This window comes from Lithobates pipiens, unplaced genomic scaffold (assembly GCF_037356315.1).
Source record: "Lithobates pipiens isolate NorthernLeopardFrog02 unplaced genomic scaffold, aLitPip1_a1.2 Scaffold_13, whole genome shotgun sequence".
Taxonomy (NCBI): domain Eukaryota; kingdom Metazoa; phylum Chordata; class Amphibia; order Anura; family Ranidae; genus Lithobates; species Lithobates pipiens.
This window is the reverse complement of record NW_027507718.1, coordinates 173,138,209-173,161,052: the sequence shown is the minus strand read 5'-3', so window position 1 is coordinate 173,161,052 and position 22,844 is coordinate 173,138,209. Positions and strand designations below refer to the sequence as shown.

Sequence of the window (22,844 nt, the reverse complement as noted above, 5' to 3'; positions counted from 1 at the left end):
AGGGGAACCCCTACCCCTTAAAATCCATACCAGACCAAAGGGCCTGATATGCTCTTGGAGGGAGAACCCATGTTGTTTTTTTAACATTTTGTGTGGAATTCCCCCTAAAGATTCAAACCAGACACAGTCCCTGGTATTGTTGGGGATCAAAGTCAGATCCCTGTTCATTGAAGTCGGGTGCATGTCGCACTTCAAGTCGCAGGGCAAAGTGAGATCCAAAGTTGTACGACTGTCATGTCGTACCAGTGTGAACCCGGCCTAATGCCGCGTACACACAAACAGACTTTGACAGACTAGGTACTTCGGTCTTCTCGACGGACTTTCGGTGGAGTGCCGACGCACTTTCCGAATGAACAGACTTGGCCATACACAAGCACACCAAAGTCTGATGGATTCAAACGTGATGATGCAAGACCGGACTAGAATAAGGAAGATCATAGCCAGTAAAATAAAAACCTTTTTGATACCAGTCCCGTGTTTGGCTACTGCTCTTTTTAGTAAAGCTGTTACTTTCATTCAGCATGGAGCCTTCCAATTCCAGCTGTAGAACACTGATCAAAGATTGTTTACTGTATACCTCCACAATTCAGAAAAAGCCAATCACAGAAAGCAAGGCTTTCTTTGATTGGAGGAGAGGAGAGTGACATTTATCTGCCCTTCCTTCAATCATAGAAAGTCTTGCATTCAGTTAAAAATATGTTTGTTTATGGTTTCTGAATGGGAGGTGTACAACGAGCAACCTGCTATGATTAGTGTACTAAAGCCGAAACCACGCAGGAAAGTAACAGTGTTACCAAATGGAACAGCAGTCACACACAGGATACAAATACCCAGTCATTACATTTTACACAGCAGATGGGCCAAAGTCCTTCACCCCCACCCCAGAGTACAGCTTTAAGCCATTTCTGAGCTGTGCTTGAGAAGAAAGCCAGTTTAAAGCCAAACAATATCAAATAAAACTAAATGTTTAAGGCCAAATCGTGATCAAAATGATACCATTTCTGCTCCAGTAAAATAACCAGTTAAGACTCAAAAAGGAATACAATAATGAACTGGGAAAAAGCTGTGATGGCAGAAGAAGTCATTACATAACCAACTTCTCAGTCTGATGAGATCTTCCTTACTTAGGTTGCAAATTGGATGCGAGAAAACCTGCATCCAATTCGCATAAGTGTGAACCCAGCCTTAAACGGGAAGAAAGTTAAAGTACTCTATAAACTATAACACTTACAATTTTTATTGGTGGAGAACATTAGGGAAAGTAAAAATATTTTTGTTATTACTATTAAGACCAGGTCACCATTTTATTTATATAAAAAAGAAAGCGTTTTCAAAACATACATCTACAAATATACAAATACATTTAAAAAATATCATTTACACCTTTTCCTAGAACATACATATTCACAGCCTCAAGTATTTTAGATGGTGATATTACATTTCAAGTTTTATTTTATAAGCAATTCTTTAGTTACTTCTTCAATCTTGGAGCCTCGTCCATCATATTGAATCTAGGCAATTTAGCGGTGTCCACAAGTGGAGACATTTATCAATTCTGTTGCACAGTATTGCAATGCTAACAGGGGAGGGGAGAGAGGTTTTGAAAACAGATTTGGCCAAGGTTCACACATACAGCCGAATTGAAATTGTGCGAGTTCAGATGAACCTGCACGATTTCATACCTGCATGTCAGTCCGAAATCGGGGATGGAAAAAAAATAAAAAAAAAATAATCGCACTCTGAAGTCACCATCTACTATTAATACTTTAATACTTTTGGGAATTTGGACGGTGCCATTGCCAAAATTGTCAAATCGCATGCCAAATCGCTGCAATGTGAACCTAGGCTTACTACAAGGCTACAGCTTGACTCATAAGTGCCTCCCTCACCTGTTCTAATGCAATGGAATTAAACATGACCCTGACTACTGCTTAATTGTGCATTTGTTTGCAGTGAAAATCTGTCTTGTATACAGTAATAAATATGTTGCAGTTGGCTGCCTAGGATTCTAAGTGCAGAGATTACAAATACTGGTGGAAATTTTTTGCTAATGAATGGCTGCCCAAATTGCGTGGAACTTTGTCACCATTCTGCTTAAATTAAAAAAAAGAACAGCAAAGCAAGTGCAAATGGTATGAGACAGACAGTTCATAGTGGAGGTCTTAAGGGTTGGCAATTTCATAGAAATTTATAGGTAGCTATGCTGCAAAATAGCCCATCTGAAAGCTGAATACAGGTCAAGTACGTTAAAGAGGCTTTGGGACGTTTCCCTTTTAGTCCACTTGGTGGAAATGTGCTTTAATGTGGCTACAATTATAATGAATAGAGAAATTGTTGCTTGTTGCTCCTACCCTTAAAGTGGTTGTAAACCCTTACATCTATCCAGTGAAGTGTTTGGCCTCAGGTAATACAGAGGCATGAATCAAATCCTCCTACATAAGTTGCACCTGCAGTCTTGTCTTCAAAGTCCAGAACATACACTGCTTGTCTGAGCTTTCAGAAAGCAGGAGGTAAAGGAACACTCACTGAGAACAGCTGAGAGCTGATTGGAGGGAAGGGAAGGGAAGGGAAGGGAAGGGGACCCCCGCCCACACCCTTCACACAGCACACAGGAACAGAGCTGAGGCTGTTAATCACAGGCTGTGTGTTGGAGTTCCCTCACCTGTCAACTTTTTATCTCTTGGTTTCAGGTAAACTTGTCAGAAGTGACTCATGCAAAGGGACAGGCAACAGATAGAAAAACACTTAGTGCTCTGGACTGAAACAAGTACACACTATAGAGAGATATGCCTTGTTCATATTTCATGTCACAGGTTTACAACCACTTTAACTGCTAGGAGCAAGACTGAACTATTACGGGGCTGGCTGGTATAATATTTTTGAAAACTAACACAGGCTGGCCTTTGTAGCGCAGCTGTTTTTATGGGCTGAGCTGGCCTACATTAGAAAAAGCCAAGCCGTATCTTCAGATCTGCACAGTGATTTTCTCCAAACAGTGGATGAGTGGTAGCAGAAGTAGTGATACCTCCATGTGTCATAATCCTGGTCACAATGAATTTCACCAATTAGACTGAGAATAAAACCACTTAAAAAAACAAAAAAAAAACAAGAGCGGCATATTACAGAATGCCCTCTGCCATAGACCCAAGTTCAGTTGAGGTCTTTTGATCTACAGAATATTTGACTGTAGAATGGATAATTTTAACAAATGAACAGTTGGTAAATAAAAGAAAATCAGAGCTCAAATGCATTGCATAGATTTTCTAGATGACATATGTGTAGCAGATAGAGAATGAGGTAAACTAGGGTCATTGTGAGCCAAAAGAAAAATATGAAAATGCAATGTTACAGTTCATCTGTATATATACAAAAATACCATTCCAATCAGCAATTGTGCGACAAGGTCTTGCATGATAAATAAACTCCAAGACTAATCTTAGTGTATGAACATCTTTAAAATCATTATCCTAAAGTGCAATGCTTTAAGAAGATTATCTTCAGTAGGTCGGACATATTTTTTTTTTTAACTGGTTCACGACCAGCCGCTGCAGGTTTACTGTCAGGTTGGCTCCCCTGGGTGAGCCCCCATAACTGCAAGTCTGCCGTTTAAGGAAGCGCGCACCCGTAGCGTGTCCCTGGAGTCAACGCGAGTGCCCGGCGGGCAGGATGAATGGTGGGCACCCTTGATCGCTCGTCACAGAGTGAAAACTGGGATAAACGCACAAATCCCGGTTCTCTCAGGGGAGAGGAGACAGATCGTGTGTTCATATGAAGTATGAATGCCGCTCTCTCCTCCCCTAGTCAGTCCCATCCTCCCTACATTTCTAGGGAATGCAGTTAACCCCGTCCCTGGCCAGTGACATTTATACAGCAATCAGAGTATTTTTTATAGCACTGATCGCTGTATAATCGTCAATGGCCTCAAAAATGTGTCAAAAGTGTCCAGTTTGTCTGGTACAATAATATCACAGTCTGGAAAAAAATAAAAATAAAAAATGTGTCATAAATCTATCCCCTTTTGTAGATGCTATAATTTTTGCGCAAAACAATATACGCTTATTGCGTTTTTTTTTTAGCAAAAATATGTAGAAGAATACATATCGGCCTAAACTCATTTATTATAGCAAAAAGTAAAAAATATTGGGGGTTATTTACTAAAGGCAAATACACTTTGCACTACAAGTGCACTTGGAAGTGCAGTCACTGTAGATCTGAGGGGGACATGCAAGGAAAATAAATAACAGCATTTTAGCTTGCACATGATTGGATAATGAAATCAGCAGAGCTTCCTCATTTCAGATCTACCCCTTAGATTTACAGCAACTGCACTTCCAAGCAGTGCAAAGTGGATTTGCCTTTCGTAAATAACCCCAATTGTGTTTTTTCAAAGATGTCACTCTTCTTTTGTTTATAGCGTAAAAAATAAAAACTGCAGAGGTGATCAAATACCACCAAAAGAAAGCTCTATTTGTCGGAAAAAAGGACGAAAAGTTTGTTTGGGTACAGCGTTGCATGACCGTGCAATTAAAGCGACGCAGTGCCGTATAGCAAAAAATTGCCTGGTCATTGAGCAGCCAAATCTTCCGGGGCTGAAGTGGTTAAACACACGTTAGAGACACCGTTTGCTACCTTAAAAGACTAAGGTTTCTTCATATACTTCCTTTTTTCACCATTGTTTCAATTATACTCATGCTGATCTTCTTTGATCATCACTTAATGCGATTGTATATGGTCACTTGCCCATCCCTCATTTCTCTTGGTCTATATATATATTTTCTTCACTTTGTATGCTTTACTCTTATGCAACCTTCTTTGCACATCTTTTAGTTGTTTTTTTCATTGGCTCCATCTGTGCACTGTGTCACTCTTTCACTTTTCTTTTTTCTTGCATTTTATTTCTTTGGTGCTTGGCAGTGCTACCAGGTTTATCATAAAAAATACCTTCTATTTATCTTATAGATTCTACTTGTCGTTACCAGCATAATGCTCCAATTACTCTATTTGTCTGCTGGCTTCTCATTATTGGCCGGGTGCTCTGGGCGGACTCTCTGCGCCTCAGCTCCTGGGGGGTAGGCTTGATGTGGCGAACCCATGCACACCGGGACAACTCATGCTCGGCATTCCTATGGGGTGCAAGTTCTTTTTTCTATATAAATTTATTTATATATAATAATATTTCTCATACTATGGGCTTTTTAATTTAGAACACCTGTTATTATTCATTATTTACACAGACAATATATATTCGCTCCTGATGAGTCGGTGAACCGACGAAACGCGTCAAAACATTGAGGATGAAATCCCTCACATGTCCATTTTTTTTTTTACAACATTTTTATGAATTCTATTGTATATTATTACTGTACTATTTCTATGAAATTTGTACAAATCTTTTTCCCTGGTATGATAATTAAGTTCTATATCATGTTTTACTCAGATGTCATGTCTGTACATGTATTGAACACTCATTTGTCACATATAAAATGCTCCCTGACATTAATGTATAACTAATAATAAAATTTCTACTCTTTTTTTGAGCCTGCCTCATTTAAAGTCCCATACTCGTTTTGTCTTTTGAATAGGGATGGAGACGCACTGCCTCCCCTTCCTTGTGCATTTCATTTAAAGTCCCGGTATATGGAGATATACATTTCCCCCCCCCCCCTTTTGTACCTTAAAAGACAAGTGCACTTTCAGTAAAAAAAAAAGAAAAGAAAAATATGCACCACCCTCCAAAATCCCCTAACTAAAATTAATCAAGAAACTCCCAGCTGTATGATTACATCAGAAGCAGCGCTGGGCCTCTGCCGGGCCACAAACTTGCCCTACGGTGGCCCTTAAACTTAAATGGACCAGGTTCAGAATGTCTCCAGTCCTGGAGATGCAGCTAATTGCAACATTCTCTGCCTATAGAATGTAAAGAGCAGATGAGCCTGCAGGCATCACGCCATTCTGGAGGTAAATTAACAGTTGGATTGGATGTTTCTAGGCAAGGGGTCTACACTACTACATCTTGTGTTAAAACTACTCTTGTCCTTTAAACATGTAACCATGGAGACCACAGGATCTCTTGTAACCGTGGAGACCACAGGATCTCTTAATGCACCCAGAATTTTTTTTTATAAACCTTCATTACATTAGTAACACTTGCAAACATATAAAGGTTCATCCAAAAATAAATGCAAAGTTCCTGTACAGGTTATAAAAATAGAACAAAGCAATCTCAGCTCCTCCGATTATGAATCTTCATTGAGACACCTCAGCCTTCAGATTTATTAACTTGGTTCTTATCTACAGCAATGAACACTGCACAAACTACTGCTGAGATAGTCAGATGTATCACTTCATAGAGTAACTTTGGAGAAAAAACACTCCATATAAACAAGTGATAACGAAGGGCTGTCACCAGAAGGATGTACACTGTGACTGGTAGGGAGCGAATTATTGCATAGCAGTAACAACCATGAGCAACCGCAGTAGAATTCCTGCAAAAGAGCAAGGGTAAGAAGGTTATTACTATTAGTTTAATCACCAAAAAAAAAAAAAACAGACAAGAAAGAAAATGCATTGTTCTGATTTCATCTTTTTTCCCTAATATGCTGCATTTAATGAATAAACATTAATGTATTAAAAAAGTGTATAATACACACACACACACACACATACATATACACACACAGTGTTTAGACGAAGTTCCACTTACAAATGCAGTGTTGCTACTTACGCACAAACTTATAGTCCCTATTGTGTTTGTACCCCGGGACTGCAACTCCAAAATGTTAATTAAACCTCACACCAGAATATCTCTATTTAACCACTTCAATACAGGGCACTTATACCCCCTTCCTTCCCAGACCAAATTTTCAGCAATCAGCGCTCTCACACTTTGAATGACAATTACCCAGTCATGCTACACTGTACCCAAACAAAAATGTTATCATTTTTTTCACAAATAGAACTTTCTTTTGGTGGTATTTAATCACCATTTTGTTTTTTTTGTTTTTTCCCAACATAAGTGAAAAAACAACGTTCTAGGAGCATAAATTACACATATAATTTGCTGACAACCTATCACAGCTTTGAAGGTCCTGAAGCACCAGGACAGTGGAATTACCCACAAAATGACCCAATTTTGGAAAGCAAACACCCCAACGTATATTATATAATGCATAATGAGCCTTTTGAGCAAGCCATTCCTTTCTACAAGTTTTTGGAAAATGTGTAAAGTTGACAAAGTTGTCAATTTATAATATATTTCTAACACATTACATGTATATAGCAAAAAATTACCCCCCACCCCCAAAATACATTCTGCTACTCGTTCGAAGTACAAGATACCACATGTGTGAGACTTTACACAGCCTGACCATATACAGAGGCCCAACATCCAAATAGCACCTTCAGGTGTTCTAGGAGCATAAATAATACATATAATTTCCTGACAACCTATCAAATCTGTGAAGGCCCTGGAGCACTAGGACAATGTGACCCCACAAGACGGGTACTTGGGTACTCTGGGCTAGAGGCGGGGTCTCTTTATTTTGGGGGCAATCTGGGGACTGTGTATGGCGATACCATGTCTGAGACTTTTACACAGCCTGGCAACAGAGGTCCAACATCCAAGTAGCACCTTCAGGCGCTCTAGGAGCATAAATTACACATATCATTTCCTGACTACCTATCACATACTTGGCCACTGAACCACTTTCACCTCGTTTTTCTTCAGAAATTCAACAGTGGCCTTGGATGTGCATTTTGGATCATTGTCATGTTTGAAAAGTGCACAACGACCAAGGGCACAATGATGGTAGCATCTTCTCTTTCAATACAGAGCAGTACATCTGTGAATTCATGATACCATTAATGAAATGCTCCCGATACCAGCAGCATTCACAGAAGGACAATGCCACCTCCACGTTATACTGTAGGCACCATACTCCTCACCTTTGCGGCGCCATACAGTTTTGAAGCCATCAGTTCCAAAAACATTTATCTTGGTCTCATCACTCCAGAGAAAAAAAAAAAGGAGTCCCAGTAGTCTTCTTTTTCAGTATGGGTTCTGACAAATTCTAAGCGGGCGTTTTTGTGCATAGGCTTTAGAAGAGGCTTCCTTCTTGGATGACACCCATGCATACCATTCCTCTGCAGGGTACGCCGTCTGGTGTCACAGGAAAAAGACACCCCACTCCTACTTCTTTAGTTAACTGCAGTGAACTTGCATGGCGATTTTCTTTAACCCTTCTCATCAGAAGATGCTGCTGTCGAGGTGTTAACTTCCATGGATGGCCTGGACGTCTCTGAGATGGTTGCAGTTCCATCTTGGTTTCATTTTTGTATCACTTTAGCTAAAGACTGATGAGTAAAGCTTTGCTGATCTTCTTGTAAAGAAATTATGTTCTTTCTCTGGCCTTGATACATTTCTCTTCTATATGGTGCCATTGCTGACAGCATAAAAAGGGGAAGGGGTTTTCTTTGTTAAGTAACACCCTTTTATAATCAACTGTCTGCTGGAAACCTGTTTAACTGCTCGCTGCCCGCCCACCGCCATATGTCGGCGGAGCGGTGCAGCTCTTGTTCTGGGCTACCGTCATATGAGGCTCGGCTCTTTGGACACAGCCAATCACACGTTTAATCACAGCCGGTCATATGTAAACAGGGAAGTGGCGGTAATAGGCGATCCTCGCCTCACACTGACAGTGTGTGTGGTGGGGAGAGATGATCAGCGGCATCTCCTCACAGGGGAACATTTAGGAATGTAATCAGGGCACTGATCATCATCAGTGCCCACCAGTGCCACCTATTAGTGCCCACCAGTGCCGTCTAACAGTGCCTACCAGTGCCGCCTATCAGTGGCACCTGTCAGTGCCCGTAAGTGCGGCATATTAGTGCCTCCTCAGTGCCACCTAATCAGTGCCAGTAAGTGCCACCTCATCAATGCTCACCAGTTCAGCCTATCAGTGCTGCCTCATCAGCGAAGGCAAAAAATTACTTTTACTGTGAGAAAAAAAATAAAAATGAAAAAAACTTTTTTTCAAAATGCTTTTTTTTTGTAAAAAAAAAAAAAAAAAAAAAAAAAAAAAAAAAAACAGTAGTGATTAAATACCACCAAAAGAGAGCTCTATTTGTGTGAAGAAAATTATGAAAAATGTGTTTGGGTACAGTGTAGCATGACCACGCAATTGTCATTCAAAGTGTGACAACGTTGAAAGCAGAAAAATGGCTTGGGCAGGAAAGGGGTGAAAGTGCCCTGTAGGCAAGTGGTTAATGAATAAATTAGGTCAATTAGGATTTTGTTGTCTAAAATTTAGCTTTGCTCCTAAGACTCAAAGACTTTCACTGGGGTATATTCATTTTTGCAACATGGTCTTAAATTAATTTGTTAGGAAAAAATATTTTTATTGTGTGGGCAAATTAACAAATCTTGGTTGCATTCAATGGCCCGTATTTGTGGGAGTATTTTGTAGTATAATGTCCCACAGAAAATATTGATTCCGAAAGGAAGTAAAGGTTTTCTGACAAATCTGTTGGGATGTACTCATTTCAGGTGTGTGTGTGTGTGTGTGTGTGTGTGTGTGTGTGTTATATTTATTATCACACACGCACACAAACACTACATAGGGCTTCCATACTTGCATATTACATATAAATATTTTGTTTATTTATATTATTATTTTATTTCTTGCTGCTTAGCAGTACTGCACAAAAACTGTTCCTCCTCTCCCATAGGTTCACGTTTATGGGTCAGGTTAAGGCTACATGCACACTGAAGCTCAAAAAAGCTTTTTCTGGACGCCAGATTGCTGGCAGAAAACGCTGGTTGAAAAACGTGCTTTTAACCGCGTTTTGTACTAGCGTTTATGAGCGTTAGCGTTTATGGGCGTTTTCAATAAAAATACACAGAGGACACTCCAAAAACCCACAGTGCATTCCAAACTCCCACAATGCATTGAAAAAATAGAATGCCGAACACTAATTAACACGTGTTTATGAGCGTTTATCGGTGTTTGTCGTTTTTTGGCAGTGAAAAAACGGCACTTTGAATGCGAATTTCTGGCGTTCAGAATAAAAGCCCATAAACTCCACTGCTCATTAAAGCTAAAAAACGTCCATGTGTGCATGGACACATAGGCTAACAGAGTGGAGTTTATGGGCTTTTAAAAAAAGAAACGCCCAAACTCCAATAAAGTGCAGTTTATGAGCTCCAGTGTACATGAAGTCTAAGTCTGTTTAGAATGAGATACTCTCAATATGACTAGCTTAGATAATCTCAACCAATATTACAGCATGCCATGAATGTGGGCTACCATTGCTAGCCTTCTTCTTGGCCGTGTCCCCTCAACACTTTTAAAGTGTATGGAGGGCCTAACTGCAAGAAGTATGTGCAGGACAGCAATGCGGAGGGTACGATGTGGCTGGCAGTAGCAGTGCAGGGCAAAACTTTAGAAGGGGTTAGATTTAGGAGGAGGCACATTGCTTTCTTGTTATGTTCAGTATCTTAGCTAAGGTACAAATTTTAATTTCTTGCTACGATATAATTTACAGTATCATTATAAGAAAGAGAGAAGAGATTGAAACTGTCATGTACTCAAAGTGGGTAAGGGTCAGCTTTTAAAATATATAGAATAGAATAAAGATGTAGACCATAGTTACACAGCATACAAGTGCATAACACTTTAGACCCCTTTAACACCGGGGCAATTTTCAGACACTTAAGCGCTGGAAACAGCCTCTGCTAAGCACCTGAAAATCGCATCCTATTCATTCCAGTGTGACTTTTCACACTCGGGGGGTGCGCTTGCAGAACTTTCTGAAAAGTACTGCAAGCAGCATCTTTGGGGCGGGTTGGAAACGCTGTATTTAGTGCTCTCAAAATGTCCTGCCCATTGGAATGAATGGGCAGGGCTTTCAAAGCGCCAGAAACTGGAGTTTTTAAGTGCCTGAAAAGTACTGCAAAAGTGCTGCTTAAACAGCGCTAAAGCCCCGCTAAAATGAGCAGTGCTTTAGCGCCAACAGCCAGTGCTTTCAGTGTGAAAGCAGTCTTATGCCCCATAAACACAATCAGATATTCTGCCAGCAAAAGTCGGATGTGAGCTTTTGTTCAGAAATTCCGACCATGTGTATGCTCCATCGGACTTTTGCTGGCAGAATTCCAGCCAGCAAAAGATTGACAGCAGGTTCTCCATTTTTCGGTCGTAAAAAGCTCCTATCTGAAAATGTGTTCGTATGTATGCAATTCGGATGCGCAAAAAATCACGCATGCTCGGAAACAATTCGACGCATGCTCAGAAGCATGGAACTTCATTTTCTTGACTCGTTGTAGTGATGAACGTCACAGTGTTCTTGGCGGTCGAAAGTTCAGAGGACTTTTGGGTGACCAGGTATACAAGGCAAGCTTGAGCGGAGTTCCGGCAGAAAAACCATCCAAGTTTTTTCTGAAGGAATTTCTGATCGTGTGTATGGGGCATAAGTGTATTTTTTATTAAAAATATTTGAGCGTGCATTTTTTATTTATTTTTTTCATTCTATGTCTTTGGCATTAAAAACAAAAACAACAATATGGCTTGAGAGGTCCTAAGCAGTTTTTTACAAGTCTCCCATGCGCATTTTATTGTGCATATGAAAAGGAAAGATTGAGCAGGCAGCAAAATGGAAAAATGAGATGGTTAACATCAGCTGCTTTTCAGTGCTATGTTGCCAGCCTAATAAATCTCAGAGTAGCAGAATGTTGAAAACAAACTCCATAGGTAGGCAAAGAACCCCAACCAATGAGTCATGCTTCAGAAATTATGTTTTAAACAACAGAGTCCATGTGACCCTTGTTGTAAAAGAAAGGAATCACACAACTACAATGGCATTTCACATTTCCTAATATCCGAGATATTTTGCTAGAATTGTATAAAATGTATATTTACCAGTTCGTTTCGGCACTGAGGTAATAAAGCATGTGCATAGTCCAAAGGAGGGGCCCGCTATATGTCACAAAAATAGTTAGGAAAATAGCTGGATACTCAACATAGTTATCTAGTCCCACAAAGCCAGCTGATATATCTACAGTACTTATAGTATTTGAATTACCCTGAAAAGAAAAAAACAGGATGGGGAAAAAAAAAACAATTAAAAGAGATATACCATACAAAAACACACAATTAAAAGAGATTTACCATATAAAATCACACACACACACACACACACACACACACACAGGTGTTATTATACATTTGTGTTAGATGATGGTTTAAACTATACACACACATACGGTGTATATACAGAGGTACTGACATCACCATTTTTTTTTTAGATATATATATTTTTACATGAAATTTTCACGTCGGTGACAACCCATGCAATCCATACAAAGAAACAAAAAAACAAATAAGTTCAGAAATTTAGTTATGTTTAATAAAATCGAAAAAAGTTTTGAACACACTAACTGAAATGTATTTAATACTGGGTAAAAAAAAAACCTTTGTTGGTAATGATGGCTTCAATGCACCTCCTTTATGGAGAAAATAGTCACATGCATTGCTCGGGTGTGATTTTGGACCATTCTTCCACAGTCTTCAAATGTTGAAGGTTCCGTGGGCCTCTTCTATGAGCTCTGACCTTTATTTCTTTCCAAAGAATTTTCTATTGGATTCAAGTCAGGTGATTGGCTGGGCCATTCTAGCAGCTTAATTTTCCTTCTTTGAACCCAATTGAGAGTTTCCTTGGGTTTGTGTTTGGGATCATTGTCTTGCTGAAATATCCACCCTCATTTCATCTTCATCATCCTGGTAGATGACAGCAGATTTTTTTATCAAGACTGTCTTAGTACATTCTTCCTTCCTTCAATGATATGAAGGCTGCCAGTACCATATGCTGAAAAACAGCCCCACACTATGATGGTCCCACCGCCAAAGCTCACTGTTGGAATGGTGTTTTTGGGGTGATGTGCAGTGCCATTTGACCTCAATGTTGGTCTCATCTGACCAGACTATATTTATCCCAGTATTGCACAGGCTTGTCTAAATGTTTAAACGACCTTCAACATGCTTTTTCTTAAGCAATGGAGACTTGCATGGTGAGCGTGCATACAGGGCATGGCGGTTGAGTGCATTTCTTATTGATTTCATTAAAACAATTGTACCTGCTAATTCCAGGTCTTTCTGAACATCTCCACAAGTGGTCCTTGGCTATTGGACAACTCTTCTGATAATTCTTTTTGCTCCCGTCAGAAATCTTATTGTTTTGCAACAATAAGGTTGCAAATGCCTTAAGAGCTCTTTGCTTTTACCCATCATCAGATGTTTCTTGTGTGACACCTTGGTAACGAGACATTTTTATAGACCATCAGTTGAGACTGAACCAGCTCATATTAATTTGCACTGACAAGGGGCAGGATTGCCTTTTAACCACTTAAGGACCGATCATCTTTCTGAGATTTGGGGTTTACAAGTTACAAACAGGTTTGTTTGCTAGAAAATTACTTAGAACCCCCAAACATTTATATATTTTTTTCTCTAGCACTCTGGAGAATAAAATGGCAGTTGTTGCAATACTGTTTGTCACACCATATTTGCGCAGCGGTCTTACAAGCTTACTTTTTTGGGGGAAAAAATGCACTTTTTTCAATTAAAAAAATGAGACAACAGTAAAGTTAGCCCAATTTTTTTTTAAATTGTGAAAGACAATGTCACGCCAAGTAAATTGATATCCAACATGTCACGCTTTAAAGTTGCACCAGCTTGTGAAATGGTGACAGACTTTTACCCTTAAAAATCTCCATAGGCAACGTTTTAAAAAATTCTACAGGTTGCATGTTTTGAGTTACAGATGCGGTCTAGGGCTGGAATTCTTGCTCTAATGATCACGGCGATACCTCACTTGTGTGGTTTGAACAATTTTCATACGTGGACGCTGCTCACGTATGCGTTGGCTTCTGCCTTTGATTTTTACACAAAAAAAAAAAAAAAAAAAAAAAAAAAAAGGTAATTTTTCCTTTCTTCATGTGTTCAATACTTTTTCCCTGTGTCACGCCATTTTATTACACATAAAACATAATTTCTTTGTTTGTATGCATGTATGGATTGCATGGGTTAGTACCGACATGTGGTGAAAATTTGTCCACACCTTTAGAAATATATTTACCTAGAAAAATTATGAGGTGTTCAATACTTATTTTACCCGCTGTATGCTTGTATGTATACAGTGCCTTGAAAAAGTATTCATAGCCCTTGAAATTTTCAGCATTTTGTCATGTTACAACCAAAAACGTAAATGTATTTTATGTGATAAATCAACACAAAGGGGCATATAATTGTGAAGTGGAAGGAAAATGATAAATGGTTTTCAAAATTTTATACAAATAAATATCTTTTAAGTGTGGTGTGCATTTGTATTCTGCCCCCTTTAGTCACTTAATTAGTAAATAGAGTCCACTTCTGTGCAACTTAATCTCAGTATATGTACAGTTGTTCTGTGAAGCCCTCAAAGGTTTGTTAGAGAACATTCGTGAACAAACAGCATCATGAGAACAAAACAAATCCCAAGAAATTCTTTATGTAAATAGTAGAAAAGGGACGACAGACCATATTGGCCCCATAAACAATGAGGAAGGACATCTGGTTACAAAGGATGGGGAGATGGCGAAGGTATTGAATTTATTCTTCTCCTCAGTCTTCACAATAATGTGCCACTTTGTGTTGGTCTATCACATAAAATCCCAATAAAATACATTTACGTTTTTGCTTGTAACATGACAAAATTTGGAAAATGTCAAGGGGTAGGAATACTTTTTCAAGGCAGTGTGTGTGTGTGTATGTGTATATATATATATATATATACATACATACACACACACACACATGTCACACATACACACACACACACACACATACTCTGTATATGTTTTGCTGTAACATCAGTCTATATACCCAAAATGTCTCAATGTCAAAAATATCAAATTTTCCCCAAATGCTTCATCAGAAGAAGCATGTGGGGATGCATTTCGCAAGCTGACCTGCTTCATCACGGCTACAGATCCTATTATATACTGCCGGTGGTACTGGGTACACACCACGTTGGAAGGGTGCCATGTCTGTAGAAACACAAAGTGAAGCCACCAAGTGTATATACAACCAAGGATTTTCCTTCATGCTGTGTTTTACCTTCTTGTGGTACCTGTATGTATAATCTAGAGCCACAGAAACTACAGATTGAAGGTACTACCCATGTTAGGGTGCGGAAATCTTCCTTAGGGAGTTTGAAGACATTCCCCACGGGTTACTTGCTGCCAGCCCTGATGCAATAGCAACACAGTATATAATAGGATCTGCACCCCTGAAGCAGGTCAGCATGCAAAATGCTATAAAAAGGATCTCAAGGCCAGGATAGCCACATCCTATACAAGCCATTTTGTTTTTTTAGTTTTTTTTTAAAGAACGAACCCCCTTTTAAAGAGACTGTATGAATAAGGTCAAATAAAGCTACAGTATATGAAAAATTCTTTTAAAATCAGTTTGTCAAGTGTTTATTGAACCCAAGGCGGTACATGTTAAGTCCCGACCTTTCTTTTGTGTACTTTTATGAGTGTCTTTCCAGGGATAGTACATTCTTAAGGGTTACTTATCAATTCACATTCTACTCCCCAGAAAATTACGTTCATTTATTCATCAGAATGTAGAAGTTCTAGTGCAACCTACCCTCTTGATATGTATACATGAAAATTAACACCCATATAACCCTATTCTTTATCATTTCTCTAAACCAACAGGGTTTCTACTGAGATTGACCTTACCATTGCCTTAGTTGGGGCAATGGCTTACACTAAAACAAATTCTTCTATCGCCCCAAATATGAAAGTAAACTAAAGTGATATTAAGCCATTAGCTTTTAAAACAAATCTTTCAGCATATGGTTTAATCCATTACCAAGTAGGCAGCTTCATTACGGTATCTTTTAATTTTTCCTATGCTGCAGCTGACACTGCTGTCCCAGGCTTCCCGTTTCATGATGGCTCCATTCCCTTCAGCATCATATGAAACCCTCCTTGCATGCAGAGATCAGAGTTGTGTCTCTCTACACTGTGTGCATCAATGGAAACACAGGATGGCAGGATACTCACCAGATCCTCACCAGATGCTCCCTTTTCCAAGCTAACTGACTGCACTGTTCATTGTTAACACTTTCCTAGGACGACTGGAAGTACAGGGAAGCAGCACTGAGCGCTTAGAAGCCAGCAATATTGAAAGTTCTAAACTGCAAGTGCTGGGGGGTAAGAATTTTAACATACTTTACTGGTGATGGGTTGGGGGGGGGGGGGGTTGGGGAGTCAAAAATGAAATGAGCTGTCGAATCCACCTAGCAAAATGGGATTGAGAATCAGGCTTTTCCCTGTCTGACCGAGTGTCAAAAGGGAGAGGTAGCTGAGATAGAAATCGACCAGAGTTTACAATATCCAGACAATAAGGAGGAGTCTTCTTAAGTTGAATAGGAGCAGTACAGAGAGATGGGATAACAATGTCCTGGTTAAAGGTGAAAGGTGAAAGGAAATAAAAAAACTAAACACAAAAAAAAGGCCCTGGACCTCAAAACAACCCAAGAAAGGGTTCTTTATAGGTTAAGGCTGCCGACTCAAACTCAACTCGCAAGGAGAAAGGCAACCTTGTAAAAAATGATAGACAGAGAACTATCTCCAATAGGTTCAATGGGTGTTCTTTGAAGAGCCAAAGGAAGCAGGCTGAGATCCAATGGAGAGTAACAGAGTAATTTTCAAGCAAAAAAAATTCAGATTTTATGTGTGCTACAATTAAAATATTGCCCTGGCAGAAAAGAAGTTAATGATGTTGTGCAGCGATTTGCCAAAGAGGCCTACTCCATCAAAGGGCATAATCAAGAAGCAATTCTTGCACTGATATTCTGCAGACCAATATTTGAGTCAAAGGGTCTTTTGCATATGTACTGAAGAGAGGCATATTCTCATATTTGGCATGCAATAATCACTAGCCTATCAACACAATACAGTAGGGCCACAGGCATGAGATCCAGTTGCTAGAGGAGAGGGGGGATTGGTCAGGATAGAACCAAGATCCCAGGTGGACCACACAGCTAAGGTCTGGCAGATGGACATGGTTGCAGTAACAAGCTGAAAGGAAGGACCTGCAAGGGAGAATAAGGCAAGCAAATCTTAATGCCTGAAACCCATTTTTCAATGTAAGCTGGCCATAGACAGTTTGAATCCCAGCCAGTTCAGCAGGAACTGGCTGACGTTCAAACAGTGTGTGGGCAGGCCAAATGTACCAAGTTGATCAATTGATCAACTTGGGTACAACCAGCCTGCTGGATTTACTTGCGATTATCGCTAGCGGCTGCTATAATCTTCCCCCCCACCAGGGGCAGAAAATTTCTCAGCAGGATGGATTCCCCTGTCAGCACTGTCTGTGTTGATGGGGGGAATACAAATGCCCATGCTTGTTTTAAGTGTTTTTTCCTGTACCGTCAAAACAATTTCATCTTCATTTTAAAGGCCGGTACACACGCTTTGATTTTTGGATGTCAATTGTGGTATGACGACTGATCGTCCACAAATCTTACTGTTGGTACGGCGCTTTCAACAGCCGATTTCACTTTTTCATCAGACAAATGCTGCATGTACAGACTATATCATTTTTGTCGGATGTTAACTCGGCGTCTGAATGCTCAGAAACGAAAGAATACATACAAAACTATTCAATGCGTTACTTCTGACGTAGTATTCTGTCAAATTAAAATTCTTGTATTGTTGGTAACCGCTTCACTTTCGACAAGACACTAGCATGCCACAAAAATCAGGCGTTCTATTGTCCGAAGCTTTATACTTTATATTATCTCCTAAATACATTGGTCTTACTTGCCACATGCAAATTTAAATATATATATATCTCTGCCTACACTTTCCTTCTCCTTCAGTATGCAGTATTGATGTATGCAGAAAACAGCTGATTTCTTTTTCAAACTGCAGACAAACCAATTTACCTGGAAGAAGAAAAAAGCCTGTCCAAACCAATAATGCATTATTGTGATTTCAGCAGCATCGTATTTCAAGAGCTTCCAGATGAACATAGTGAAAATAAGCTGAATCAGTAAGCAGAAAACCAGCACTGCAAGGTTGTGTGGTCTAAACAAAAGAGCTGCTAGCAAAATAAGTCCACTGTAAATTTCCCATAAGCCAACAGCTTTAGCTTTTGAATCTGCATTTAGAAAATGTGATGTCAAGAGGTCCTTTATACCAGTGATAAGAATTCCAAGGACAAATATGTAGACAAAACGAGCTTCTGTGATTCCCCTAAAAAAAAAAAAAAAAAAAAAAAATACATACCGAGTTAACAATTCTAAAATAGTAAAAAGAAGCAAATATACAAACAGCAAAGTGTGCCTGTTAATTCAAAATCGTGTGTTTTTTGTTACAAGTGAGATGCAAGTCTGTTAGGCCCGAAATGGAATCGTTCATGCTTTCCATGGTTTGGAATGATCCATAAGTTCTATCTTCACTCAGATTTGTCATGTGTGGATTATTTTTACCTTGATACATTTGCTGTGACCTTCCTATATGAGCCTAAAACCCTGTGAAGATGCTGGGATCCCTGCTGTGTGTAAATCAAAGGCCAGGGTAGGGTATCAAGCCATAGGCATGCATGATCTCCTATAAAATTAAGAGATCCACAGGAGTCGGTAAGCAGCAGTTTATGTGGAGGTAGAAGGCCGATTTCTTTCTCTTATCACCATTCTTGGGTGTTTGTTGTAATATCTGCAAAGTGGGGAACTACTATCAACCTTTAATGGACTGATTATTATTCACTATAGGATTATCGTTTTTGATGTGTGTGTCTCACAGAGAAGTCGCAGCGGCTCACATTCACCATTTTTGCACCCAATTGTTTATTTGGTGTCATGTATCCTTCTAGGATAGCGCAGTAATAATACACTATATACATATGTAATTGTATGATACATTACCTTTGCACTTGGCATTATCTGTACGTTCTCCTTTCTTTAGGGTTACCTGCAGAGCATTCAGTTACTCCATATATCCTCCTGAAGAAGCGGGTTATATTTCTCATGAAAAACATCAAGGAGAATCCACTTTGTTGTTGTATTATTTAGGAGTAGATGACTAGCTCCATGTCATGTATGGATTATGGTATATTATTTGATGTTCTTGTACTGTTAAAGGGGCCCAGACTGCAGATATACATTCACAGGTATTTGTAAGATTTTATGATTTGGCTATGATCAGTGGTTCTATATTTATGTTTTTTTTTTTTTAATTGTTGATGATTAAAATGTAAAATAGGGGTGTTGATTCCCTCGTGTTTTAAACTTTGTATGGTGTGGCCTTTTTTCAGGTTACCTCAAAAATTCATTATAACTAAAATAGGATACCATGAACAGAAATTACTTTTAGGTTTAACAGAAACCTGTGGGACCCAACAACAGTAACTACTTGTGGGGTTCACTGAAAAGTTAAGTGTACCTCAGTGTGTGCAGCTCGAGACAAAACACATAATAATATAATAACTATCCTGCCCTGTAGTGTAAAAAGTGAAAAACCCTAATGGAACTTGTCTGAAGGTAATATACAAAGAAAAAATTTGAATTACTTTTTTTTATTTTACTTGACAATCTATATAGGTAACTAACAATTTGAAAACAAATGAAAAAATTCCTCACAAATACTTACTTTGTAATTTCTTTAGTACTTTGTTGCCATGGATATAAAACATGTCCTATAGCCGCTCTGTAACTGTACACCCCTAACAGTCCAAACAACAATGCAACTTTAGACACTACAGAGCATTTTCCTTGAATTAAAACAAATATCATAATTAAGCAGACAGCTACCAGAAATGACAGTTCAGCCTTGTGTTCAGAGCTGCGAAAAAAAGATAAAATAAAAAAAATTACTGTACTGTACATTCCGTGCATCCCTGTTTCCAATTCAACCAATTGTACAAAAAAGTGGCAACGACCCCAACCTATAACTGGCTTTTTCCCCAAGATGCACAAGGAAGGGCAATGGGCTTTCTATAGAAACCTGCCCTTAACTTATCAGTTGCAAATTAAACCCTCCGCTTTTAATGTAAACTGTTAGACAGGGCCAATTTGGTTGTTTTGCAGGCTGAGAAGTGTGCTGGGAAATCTTTTATTTGTGATATAAAATGATAGTGTATGATGTGACCATAAATTTCCTAATTCTAACACTCTCAAACTAAAAGTTACAAAAAGTACACGCTTGCACATCAGCAAAACTATTACTGACTTACTATGGACGTTAAAGGCCAAGTCTAAAAAATGCACAATAATAATAATATTATATATATATATATATATATATATATATATATATATATATATATATATATAGTGGCAGCACGCAGGTAAAGTCACCTGGTTGTATCCAGGATGGGAAATATGTGTGCCCTAGATTCAGGCTTTATGCAGACTTTTACAATTAGAGGGGAAGAGTTAATGAGCCCAGCTGAAGTAAGTGGGCTCATTAAGATCTCTACAAAAAATCCCAGCATGCTTAGGAAGATGCTCCATCCTGGAACCAGTTTTGTGTTGTATAGACTGGGGAGTGTGACACCTGTGCGGTGAGTTAACGCCTGTGTGGCAAACCTCTACAACAGAGACAGGGACTTTTGCAGCACAAGGCTGCACTCAGTTGTTAGATAGGGAATCTAAGTGTGGAATTAGAGGTCACGCTGACCAGGATTTATTTTCATGTTTTATTTATTTTTGGCTGTTATATGTTTCACTGCATGTAGCATAAATAAACCGCATCTTTTTTGTTTTTTGCACCTACAACGCTGTCTGCTGTGCCTGATTTTGTGTTGTGAACCCATCCAGGGGGTCACACACACCCGCTGCCGAGCTAACCCCTCACAATACATATACACACATACACACACACACACACACACACACACACACACACACTGCTCTGGTGGTTGTTTATTCATTCACAGATCTCTGAAGTAACAAATAGGGATATATAATGCAATCCATTTTCTATTGGTTTTAATAAACCAGAGTTATAATTAGTAACTTTTCCTTTTGTAATTTTTATTGGCATCATAAATCTCATTACTGTAGGCTTGTTCTTCTATGTTTCCAACACATTTCCCAGGATGAAGCCAGACACAGTTTATTATATCAAGAAAACACCATGTTAGGCGTTTTTTTTTGATGAAGCCACTTTTCATGGCTCTGCCCATTAATTCAATTCAAAAATTTAAACCAATATTACGGTATATAGATTCATTATACACAGAGAGATATTTCAAACATTTCTTTCTTTTATATTTTGAGTATGGCTTACAGCTGTCTAGTGAAAACCCAAGATTCAGTATCTCCGAAAATTTGTATATTACATAAAACCAATAAAAAGAAAAAAGTATTTTTAATACATAAATGTTGGCTTACTGAAAAGTATGCACATGTGCAGTGTATAGGCGGTCCCCGGGTTACAAACAGCCGACTTGAAAAACGAGTCCTACTTAAAAACGGAGGGAGACATCAGGAAGTGAGAAGAACTCTACCCCTAGGAAGGGAAATTCATTCCTGTAAGAGTTATGGGAAAAACATGTCTCCACTGAAGCTGCATCATAAATCCTTGTTTCTACAAAAACACAAAATTTTCAAAATCCAATTGTCATAGGGACAGAAAGTGAAGTGAAATCTTCGGAACGGGCACAGAAAGCAAAAAAAAACAAACCCGTCCTTATGCTATCCAAAAAACATAATACATTTTTTTTGGCTGGAACTACACTTAAAAAAATATACCTCTTGCGACTTACAAACAAATTCAGCTTAAAGGATATGTAAGAGTTCGTGTTTTAAAAAATAAATAAATGGCATACTTACCTCCTCTGTGCAGTTGGTTTTGTGGCCCAGATCTTCCTTCTGGGGTCCCTCAGCGGAACTCCTGGCTCCTCCTCTTCTCGAGTGCCCTGCCAGAGAAGCACTCTCCCTTGGGGATACCCGTGCTGGCGCGCTCCCGTGTCCTGCTCCTGTGTCCATTAACACAGACAGTTGGACTGTCATTGGATTTGATTGACAGCAGAGGCTGCGCTGCTATCAATCTATCCAATCAGTATCCGAGACACCCACCGGAACGGGTGCACTCGTCCCTGGCGAAGGGACAATCTGGCTCAGGTAAGGAAAGAACAAACCTACAAACCCCATCTTGTTTGTAACCCGGGGACTGCCTGTACTATGGAAAAGAAAAAAAAAAAAAAAAAAAAATCCAAGCACCGCAGGAAATTTGAGAATATTTGGGGGACAAAAAATGAAAAATAACGACACGAAGCATCAAAAATATATAAAAACATATAAAATGGACCACGGCCACTCAAATTTTGGTCAACCCAAAAAGAGGTGTAGGAATAGAAAATAAAAAGAATAGAAAAGCAGCGCTAGTCCCAATAACGCTGTACAATCTCTAAATATACCCCCAATTAATAAAGTGATAAATCAACGATCATTATGTTATGTGTATCAATGCCAGCAATAGACCATGGATATATGAACATGATATAAATGCAAACAATATGATATTATAAAACACTAGTGTGCAACTGTGCATCAAAATTAAAGTGCAAAGTGCTCAATGAAACATGGTGCAAAGTAAAAAAAAAAAAAAAAAAAAAAAAAAAAAATTGAAAAACAAATCCCAAAAGTGCCAGATTTCAAGTGTTGATAACTTCCTTGTTTAACCCCCTTGGCGGTATTCCCAAGTCTGGCTTGGGGTGAAAATTCAGAACCATTTGCGGTAACCCCGAGCCAGACTCGGGATCGCATCGCCGGATCCAGGATGAGTGTGCTTA

The 22,844-nt window shown here is 39.0% G+C and overlaps 1 protein-coding gene across 1 annotated transcript in view; it reads right to left on the bottom strand.

Moving 5' to 3' along the window:
* Positions 1 to 1,214: 1,214 nt before the first annotated feature.
* PIGG (phosphatidylinositol glycan anchor biosynthesis class G (EMM blood group)) overlaps positions 1,215 to 22,844 on the bottom strand; it is a 50,068-nt gene continuing 28,438 nt past the window's right edge. Inside the window, exons 4-7 of the mRNA XM_077475893.1 lie at positions 19,697 to 19,888; positions 17,992 to 18,301; positions 11,913 to 12,076; positions 1,215 to 6,485 (exon numbers count right to left, since the gene is read on the bottom strand). Coding sequence (XP_077332019.1) covers positions 6,260 to 6,485; positions 11,913 to 12,076; positions 17,992 to 18,301; positions 19,697 to 19,888 — 892 coding nt within the window. The 3' untranslated portion in view covers positions 1,215 to 6,259. The remainder of the gene's footprint in view (positions 6,486 to 11,912; positions 12,077 to 17,991; positions 18,302 to 19,696; positions 19,889 to 22,844) is intronic.